This window comes from Corythoichthys intestinalis, chromosome 4 (assembly GCF_030265065.1).
Source record: "Corythoichthys intestinalis isolate RoL2023-P3 chromosome 4, ASM3026506v1, whole genome shotgun sequence".
Classification (NCBI taxonomy): domain Eukaryota; kingdom Metazoa; phylum Chordata; class Actinopteri; order Syngnathiformes; family Syngnathidae; genus Corythoichthys; species Corythoichthys intestinalis.
This window is the reverse complement of record NC_080398.1, coordinates 59601659-59611799: the sequence shown is the minus strand read 5'-3', so window position 1 is coordinate 59611799 and position 10141 is coordinate 59601659. Positions and strand designations below refer to the sequence as shown.

The window sequence follows — 10141 nt, the reverse complement described above, 5'->3', positions numbered from 1 at the left end:
AACACTAACATGAACGAGCTATGCAGCACTAGAAAGCTAGACCAGATCAAATTAACTGCCAGATTTGAGTGCCAAATTTGTTCTCCATTGTAAAATTACATCAGTTCAGTCATCTGCATTTTTTTGACAAGGTCACCATTTCATAGCAGCTTTAAGAATTTTAAGGACACCAGCCTTTTCTGGGACAGCGGTAGAGTTTCAGGTCCGAGGCGTACTACCTACCATCATTAGAAGGTTTGCCTTCACGTTTCTGTGCGCAGTCCTCAAATTTCATCAAAGAGCATGTTCCATCTTGTCCTGCAGCTATCACGCCATGGCCCAATGCTAAATTCATTGTGGCGCGTGTGGCAGTATCATGTGAATGAACCAGGCTGGCACTGTACTGGTTTTCTCCGACCAACTGTAGCTCCAGGAAGTGCTGAAATACAGTCATGAATCTGTTGACTATTTGGCATAGACATGTAAATTAGGTGGGTCAAAAACGTTTTTGAGAAATAAGAGCGGGCCCTGTGTTTTCAAGCTGTCTTATGATAAAGTTAACTACCCCCTTTTTTAATGGAAAAAAATGCATATTTTTAGGCATTTTGGCATTTTCTGACAGTTTCTGCCCTAATCAGTTTCTTATATTTGTAATTGTTTTTGGGTAGTTTTCATCATTACAATTCAAAAACAAATATTCACAACGTCTTCTATTAAAAAAAAAAAAAAAAAAAAAACTGATGCAGTTTCCAACAAACTCTATTTTTCTGGCAATTGTTATTGTTTTTGGGGCATTTCCATCAAATCTGTCAAAACCCCATTTTTGTAGATGGGACCAGGTGACTCGGACTCGGTTGCAAAAATATGCGATCGGAACATCCCTAATCTAGCCAGGAAGTTCAGGATTTTTGACGGTAGGCTTACTCTTTGAGTTAGCAGGGGTTTAATTAGTTGGTGGAGTTGATTTCAACAAATTCCGTTTCATTTACAAGTTATTTGTTAGTTTCAGGGCTCTGGAGAGGCTAAGCTAGCACGAGTCAATGGCACTCTTATTGCATGCCAATAAAAAAAAAAAAGATGCAGATCTACGAACAAATCTAACATAGTCAAATAAATTCAAAACACAGATCATTATTTCAAAACACCCATGCGGCCAAAACAATGTCACACCAAACTGCCGTAATTCATTTCATTCTGCAGGACTATTTTTTTTAGATGTGTACGACGACCCCAATAAAGAGAAGTGCTTTGGTCACTCGTTCTCACACTGCATTCAAGGAAGGTGGGAAGTCGGACTTATCCCGCTCATAGGGAACTAGTTGCGACCTTAAAGCATTCCAAGCGAATGTAAACAGCTAAGATGGCTGAGTTGGCAAAGTTGTTTTTGTTTTCGCCGTCATAAGACATTTTGACCTCCAGAAAACCTGCCTTCTCATAAGCGATCAAATAGTGGAGGCGTACTAATGATATTTTTTTATATCAGTTGGTATAGTTGGAAACTCTTGACTTCTCACCTTCCTCAAATGCAGCATCAGTCTGCCGAGTTAACCGGCGGCTGGGAACATGGCGAAATGTGCATTTAAAGGCTGTGGAAACATACAGAAAAAATGGGCAAAGGAAAGTTTCCACAAATTCCCTATGAAGAACGAGGAAAAATATAAATTGGTAACTTGCTGCTGGCTACGACAAAAAAATCAATGGTTAAAAAAAAAAAAAAATGTGATATCACTTCGCCCTGCTCCTCTGCAGTTTCTGGATTACAAATGTGGCTGTTCATACTGCAATTATTGACAAGCAATGATAACTTTTAATGACTATCTTCTGGATTACAAATGTGGCTGTTCATACTGCAATTATTGACAAGCAATGATAACTTTTAATGACTATCTTGAAAACATAGCCAACACTATTGATTGCATGGGTCATCGAGGATTTTTTTGTACATATGTTGTTTTTTTAATGGCATGCTCTAATGGTGCCATTGACTCACGCTAGCTTAGCCACTCCAGAGCCCTGAAACTAACAACTAACTTGCAAACGAAATTGAATTTTTTTTTAAATCAACTCCACTAACTAACTAAACCCCTGCTAACTCGAAGATTAAGCCTAGTATCAAAAATCCTGCACTTGCGCTTTAAGTCCATGACTGCGGCATCACTAGTCACAGAACAGGTAGGCTGTGGTGAGCCACCAGCTGTGTCCATGGTTTAGTATTGTATGGTAGGGCTGGGCGATATGGCCTTAAGTACGTATAACGATAAATTGAGCAGATTTACCTCGATACCGATAAATGACGATAAATTCGCCCAAGCAAACTGTTATATAATTTGAAAATTTGAATCAATGCATGGAATACAAATTAACAGTTTCTCATTAAATTTATTTACCAGCTTTCAATTTAACAATTGCACATGCAGTCTAAACATTAAGTATTAAAAAAAATCTTGTAAACAATAAGAATTCTTGTGTGAACATTTATAACAGCTTGTATGACTTGGAAAAATATCATCACTTGAATTTCATTAAATTCATTCCGCATTGTTATACACTAGATAGTGGCATACGTTTAGATATTTAGAATAGATACAAATACGACACATCCACCCGCCCCACAGAAATTATACTTAATTAAAAAATCAAATGTTTCACAAACCTTTCCTTTCTTTTATTCGGCTCAATTATTTACATCTTATGATTTTGGAAATCCTTACAGTATGCAATAAATAATATTCCTGTTCCCAAGCACTGTGCTTACTGTACTGTAATTTTTACAAAAAAATAAACAATACATAGTTACTCCCCGTCATCTAGGACGAGCCGAGCCACTTACAAGACTAGCACTGTCGTGTATTACAAATACTGCTTTGAACACATCTTCACAAACAAAAGCGATGACACAGGCTTAAAGAGGTCAACTTTAATTGTGTAAATCACACTTAATAACGACACGATCTCCTGGTTGAAATAGACGACATCCACTTAATTCTATTGAAGATATGTAATGCTGAGGCAATTTGTCAACTTTACTTTTAAAAAGAAACGTGCACTGTTTATCCAGTAGATGGGGCTCTTGCAGTGTGTCAAACAGTGATTCAATTTAGGGCAATTGTCTTAAAAGTGGTTCATTGTTTCAGAAAGCCTCGGTTTTTCCATCCCTATCTGGAACCCGTCAAGAGTTTACCTAATGTCGGGTGAAAGTTTGGCGAAGCTAACTTAAGCCCGACTTCATCCCGTTTACTTGTAGCATTAGCCGCTAGCGTTAGCTGCTAGCGTTAGCCTACCGGGCTTCTGTTTGATTGGCTTCCTGAAAACCATGTGACTCCAAACGTAAGCGCACTGTCTGCTTTCTTAAAGGGGAATGAACATAGCCGAACAACACAGAGTCAAAGCAGGATGAAAAGACTATATTTTCTTCTTTTATTAAATTACTGAATTTACCGACATGGTCAAAATTACGTCGGTCATCGTGAAGAATTTCGGTAACGGTAAATTTTCGGTTTACCGCCCTGCTCTATTGTATGGTATGGCATAAATGGCATGGGCTGCTATACCAAGCTTAAGGTAGGGATGGTAAATCTGAATGAGGTCCTGGGATGTAGACAAAAAGCCACATCTACAAAAATGGGATTTCAGAAGACGTCATGTATCTCTTATACCGTATGTCAAATATATTCTGCTTGTTTTCCTTAAACTATGATAAAAATGCTATTTATTTTACATTGGGTACGTTAGTGTAATAGAAACAGTAAAACAGTATATACGAGAAAAGATACTATTCCCTGATTGATTATACGCATATTAAGATTGATTATACGCATATTAAGCGTGTTAGAGTGATACAAACAGTTAAACAGTAAATACGAGAAGATACCATTCCCTTCACTTTGGTATGAATTTCTCACAGGGCTATTTTTAACATTTATATAAATATCAGTCTTTGAACTTCAATATGATACTTTCCACAGGAGTGCACTTTCACAAAGATGATTAGTTTTCAAAAGCTCACAGAGAAAACATTTATACATATTCTTTTGCCTATGTTTTAGAGTGTCTTATGCTGCAGGCATTTATTGTATTGCATCGTTTGTTTTAGGTGATATTTCTACAATTTAGTTAAGGGCTGACAGATGTTAGGCGGTGAGTGTTCTGTCCCTTCATTTTAAAGTGCGTATGACAGGAGGAAAAAAAAAGTCTTAAATAGCATTATTATGTGAATTAGAATCATATTTTGAGATGATTAGACAATATACAACAATTTGGGAAAGCGCAGACGACAAGAAATTAGTCTTCTCATCTGCCGGTTAGCCAAGCCTATCATTATAGGGCTCTAGCATCCCCAACAGGTGGATGATGTCGGCAGGAGAATGGTCTCATCTGTTTTACTATTCAGCCGATTAAGGGGGAATTATTCAGAACGAGGAAAATACGTCGAAGAGAGCCGCAAAATGTCATCGTTTCAGTCTCTTTACTGTATTCTCAGTATTTTTCCCCAATAGCTAAATAAATGGTATGGTCATGACAAATAGTCTTGTGCTAAATAGAATATGAAATAATTAAAATGCATTTATTCAGTACGACATGGCAAAATTACTCAATAATGGTCAAAATTGTCAACTTCACCTTTACTGCCCCACCTCCCGAACGATATTTTATGCCACCGTAGTCAGTCGGGCTTTTGTCATTTCCCTTCCCCGGCTTTGGAGAATGAAAACAAACCAAGATGTGTGACAGCTAGCCGACACACTAACCCGAACAGAGTGATGTTTCAAAGTCTTCGAAGCCGAAAATCACACACAACTAGCTGTTATGTGTGTGTTTATTCCGTTACTATGTTGTCATCTATGTGATGCGAAGCAACACATTTTTGTGCTAAGCTAAATCAGCCACTTCATTTGATTTGCTCATAACGGAGCTAGTCTTCATGTGGCTGCTTCTTCGTGGTGTTCGACAGCTATTTTTTCCGGCTCCGGGAGAACCAGAGTGTTAGTCCTGGATCCCATCGATGCCCAACCCTAATGATAAGACAACTTGAAAACATAGGGCCCCCTCTCATTTCTCACTTTTTTTTTGACACACCCTAATTTGTACAGACACCCTATTAAGGAGCATGGCTAACGTATTGAATGGGCCATCTCACCACTGTTGCCACTGTATTTTGCAGCATACAATAACCGATGCAAAGATGGAACTAGATCCTCAAATAGGCAGCCAAAAATACGACGTACCTACAAGGGTAAGTCAATAAGTATCTGCACTTTTGTTCTAATTGCTTGTACATTGGCTTTGGATGCCATGTCGGCTTCTAGATGGCACCACTTTCCTTGCTCATGATAAGTTTGTTATCACCTCAGTGCGCTTTGCCTTGTTCAGAAGTAAAGATGGCTGCACCACTCTCCATTTGGACCAAAGAAGAACCGCAATCTGTAATCTGTTTTTTTGTGGTGGGAACGTGCACCGGGAGCTGAAATCCATAGAAGACTTTCAGTAAAACACGCGGGTATTGCTTTATCAAGGCGTAGTGTTTACCAGTGGATTGAACAGTTCAAAGTTTATAGATGCTTTTAGTGGCCGACGTTTTGCCACTGATCAACACGTGAAAGAGCCGGTGCGTACGTGGCTTGCTGCTCAACCAAAAACTGTTTTTTCTGAGGGTATCAGCAAACTTGTGCAAGTGCATTGAAAAGCAGGTTGATTATGTTGAAAATGACGTCAATGTAACTTCTGTATTTTTGTTAGAACCATGGAGTGCAGATACTTATTGTCTGTGAGGTACACTACAGTAAATATCAATTCATACAATTTCATGCATAACTATTGTGAATTTTGCACTATGCTTACCAAACCATTCTTAATGCCAGTATTGGAAGCCCCTCCTCCTCCTGCTACTACCAATAGACCTGCTTTAGGGTCTATTTTTATGGAGTACAAGGGAAAAGGAGCTCTGTAGAGATCCGGCACCCTCCGTTTTCCCATTGCTTTCCTGCACTTCACTCAGTTCTTCATACAAGCACCACACTTATGCATACCTGTAACAAAACACAAGAGCTTTGGTTATTTTTTTTTACTTTTTTCCCAGAACCTCGAGGACGACACCTGGTGAATGGAGCTGCAAAAAAAAAAAAATTCACCATTTAATGAATTATTTCATGGACACGTGTTACAGCGCTTTATGAATTGATTTTATCTGTCAAACTCACTCATCAAAGTCAGTCGTCAGGACTCATGCTGATTTAAGTCTAATCAATTGCTGTCGTATGAAGTCTTTCACAACATGGGGGCTCGGAGGATATAGTGTAATTTTCTCAGGAGTTGGTCAGAGGTATTTTAGACTAGAGTTGTCCGATAGTGACTTTTTACAAGTTAATCCCATATTGTCCAACTACAAAAATCCAATACCGATATCAAACCGATACCAATATATGCGGTCGTGCACTTAACGTGTTATTGCTAATTGTTTTGTGATACCCCACTGGATGCTTTAATAATGATAAATGTAACAACTTCAAGGTTTTCCATATAAAATGCACATTCTGTGCACTCATACTCTTTGGACAAACACTGCTTCATTTCTGGTTTTTTTTTTTTTTTTTTGGAACAATGTGGATATGTACTAGGTTATAGTATTCTTCAAAGTACAGTGGTGACTCAAAATACGATCGCTTCGAAATAGAAGCCTTTCAACATCCGATGTAAAATTTGACTCGTCATTTGTCACGACAAACACGGCATGCTTGAAATAGAAGATTTATGAAGCGTCGCAATTTCATTATTTTCCCGCAAGACGGATCCACATTCGATTATCTTGTGAGAGAAATCAACATAGGTCCCAAGGTTAAAGGAAAAAGGTGACGCATTTAAATTAAGATGGAATTGATAGAAAAATAATAGCGAAGTGTGCGCGTCCCTGAACTGGCTCGACAATACGGCCGGAAAATGTCGACCATCTCGACGGTCTTCCTATGAACTCCGGTTGCCGGTCTTTATAAGTTAAGGCAACATTTATTATTATTGTGAAATCTGCAACGAAGTCGCCAGCTTTGTTAGGTTTTTAGTCATTTGAGAACTTGTGCAACACAACACGACTACTGTCCGCTGTAGCCGACGCCAACAACAAAAGTGAAAGTAAAAACTAACGCACCGCTCCCATTTTGTCATCAGTCAGGAATAGCATGGAAAACCCAACCGCCACATCAGAACCTGATATATTACATATTAATTATTGTTATTATTTTGAATTATATTTATATTTTTTTAGTTTTGCTATGTGTATTTGCTATTTGTAACTGTACCAACAGTACTTATGAAGGATTTAGCATAGGTTTTTGGGCTGTGGAACTAATTAATCGAACTATTATGTATTCTTATGGGAAATCCCGCTCGATATACGATCATTTCGACTTACAAACCAGGTCCTGGAGTAAATTAAATTTGTATGTAGTGGAAACACTGTATAAAAACAGTTCATATAGACAACTTTGTGCTGAGAAAAAAAATACCATTGTTTAAAAAAAATCTAACTTTGTAAGCAGTTACAATTCTTTTTATCAAATACTTTTTTTACGTGTACTTGAGTACATTTTTTGGATGACTACTATTACTTTTACTTGAGTAATACTATGTTGAATTAACGCTCTTACTTGAGTAAAACTTTTGGCTACTCTACCCACCTCTGGTGCCAAGAAACATGTTACAATTCCTCTCTTAAAGCTGCCAGTTACATCCAATTCGTTTTGACTGTGAGGACCGGCAATAGGTAATCATTCATTTAAAAATTTACTTTGTTAAAAACTTTATCACATAGTCAATGTTGACACCAAAATGCAAGACATCCAGAAGACCCTAGTTTGCAGATCAATCTGCCACTCGTCTTGTTCCTTGTGAGTATAGGCCAGGAGACTGATTTTTTGCTTATAAATGCTTGTAATGCTTATATTATTATTTCCAAGTAGAGAACGTCAGTTTCACAAAATCATAGACCATGTAAGTGACATTGTAGGCTACTAAATGTCAGTTTTATCCATATTACTTTAGGTATTTCCTTATTTAATTTACCAATGAAGCCTTCAGATCAACATTGTAATTGCAACAAGGTCGAAAATGGTATTTATGAATGCTCGTTTATTTGTCAATCTGATTCTGGCGCAAAAACAAACGCAACAATTTTCATTTTATGATGAGTGATCTATTAGATGTCATGTCACTGTGTGCATTGTCGGTGAACCACTTCTAGATTCAACCCTACCATGACTTTCTGCTTGCGTGCCATTCTAATAAATCCTTAAATTTGAGGTCGCCTACCTGTGCAAATGGTTTCGTATCCCTCATACAGTCATTTAATCGTTTATAAAAGTTATACGGTTGATTATTTCATTTTAGCCACTTCGGATCAAGTGCTTGTAACCTACAAAATGGCCGACACGTCCATGATGCAACGCGCGGTGACGTATTGATTGCAACTTCCCTAACACGTCACCACATGCACGTCAACACAGCTGCGGTCGTGACACGTGTATTTCTTGGACTGTAATGCGCAATATTTTGTGTTTTCTGCTTTGTATTGTATGTTTGTGATTGTTTATATAAGATTAAAAAAAAGAGAGAGCGTCGTGATACTCTATGATGTCACGGCGGGGTGGTCACGTGGTAGACGAAGGCCTTTTTTAAAGTACAAAATAAAATTTTTAAAAAAAATACAAATCAATCATTTTACATGGCATACAATATAAGTACATTAAATCAATTGAAATAGTTAAATATGATACAATTACAGCATAGAGACAAAGACAGACACACAAATATTTAAACTAGTACGTATATATTTAAATGTTTCTAAATAAGATTCAATTACAGGCTTGCTTTTTCTCTCACTTCTATGAAAATTATTATATAATTTTTGGCTGAATTTGGAAATTGGTAGATAAGAAATTTTCCGAACAATATATCGAGATGAATGTTTTTTTGTTGTTGTTGTTGTTTTTGTTTTTTTGTTTTTTCATTTTTACAGGGTGCCATTTGTGTCCCCAGTATAAATTAAGCTGTTTTTTGTTTTGTTTTGTTTTGGGGTTTTTTTGTTCCCAAAGTTGGAAAAATACTCATTCAACCTATTTTTTTTTGTGTATCATCAATTGTCGTCTATTATAAATTCAAGGGTACAGGCTCCTAATGGTTAAAAGGTTATGTAATTTTGCGAGGTCCCCAGTGTTTTATTCAAATTCAGTCTATGAAATAGTTAATATAAGAAGAAAAAACATCTTTAATCATGTATTGTTATTAAATTAAAATATATTATTTAATTAAAAAAAAAAAAAAAGTCCACTCTGTTAAGTTATGAATGAAAGTTGTACTGTGCCGCAACACCGAATTTTAGGGCTAGCCTACCTGCCAAATCCGAATTTAACCACTTTTTTGAACACATTATAATGTTGCAAACATACAATCCCTTATGCCACTACCTCAATTATAACAGTCCTGAAAATTCAAATTGGAGAGAGACAGAAAGAAAGTCCTCTATTAATCATGAATTCTGACCTAAATATAATGTGTATCCTGTACTGTATATACAGTATTTTGGGCACTGCAGTACCTTTTAGTACGACGTAGCTGTCCAAAATTCATTATAATACATAGTTTCTCAATTTTGACTTTGACTATTTGTTTAATACTCAAACTAAACATCAATTTGTGTTAAATTTATTAATTCAAACATTGTAATGTTTCCAACAAAAATGTAGCCAATGGGCATCGCCGCACATTCTTCACTAGGATATGTGCCCCAGTAAAAATTTATTTAGTTAAAGAAAAACAACAAGGAAAATTACTTTGAAGTCTACATAGCATAATCTACAGAATGCTCCTATTTACGATGGTCATATAACTCTATTCACTCCACAAAGACAATCTGCATGTGGCTCCTTAATATGGTCATTTATGCACGTAACTTTGGCTGTGACAGGCCTACGAGTTGAAACTTCAAGAAAACACCTTCGGGAGATATTGCATTCATATGTGTGAAGAGATCTGATTTGAGTTCCCAAGTTGAAAAATCGTTTTGACATGTCAAGTCATAATGCAGGATAAAAACACGGTTGCTACACGGTTAGCCTATTTTAATGCTCAAGCGATACATCTCAAGTTGAGTGATTGTTTGGTGCTTTTTCTAGTC

The 10141-nt window shown here is 36.9% G+C and overlaps 1 protein-coding gene across 1 annotated transcript in view; it reads right to left on the bottom strand.

The window, feature by feature from the left end:
- The window catches only part of preb (prolactin regulatory element binding), a 25381-nt gene extending 16948 nt beyond the window's left edge, over positions 1 to 8433 (bottom strand). Inside the window, exons 1-3 of the mRNA XM_057835311.1 lie at positions 8278 to 8433; positions 5818 to 6005; positions 223 to 418 (exon numbers count right to left, since the gene is read on the bottom strand). Coding sequence (XP_057691294.1) covers positions 223 to 418; positions 5818 to 5952 — 331 coding nt within the window. The 5' untranslated portion in view covers positions 5953 to 6005; positions 8278 to 8433. The remainder of the gene's footprint in view (positions 1 to 222; positions 419 to 5817; positions 6006 to 8277) is intronic.
- Positions 8434 to 10141: the final 1708 nt, after the last annotated feature.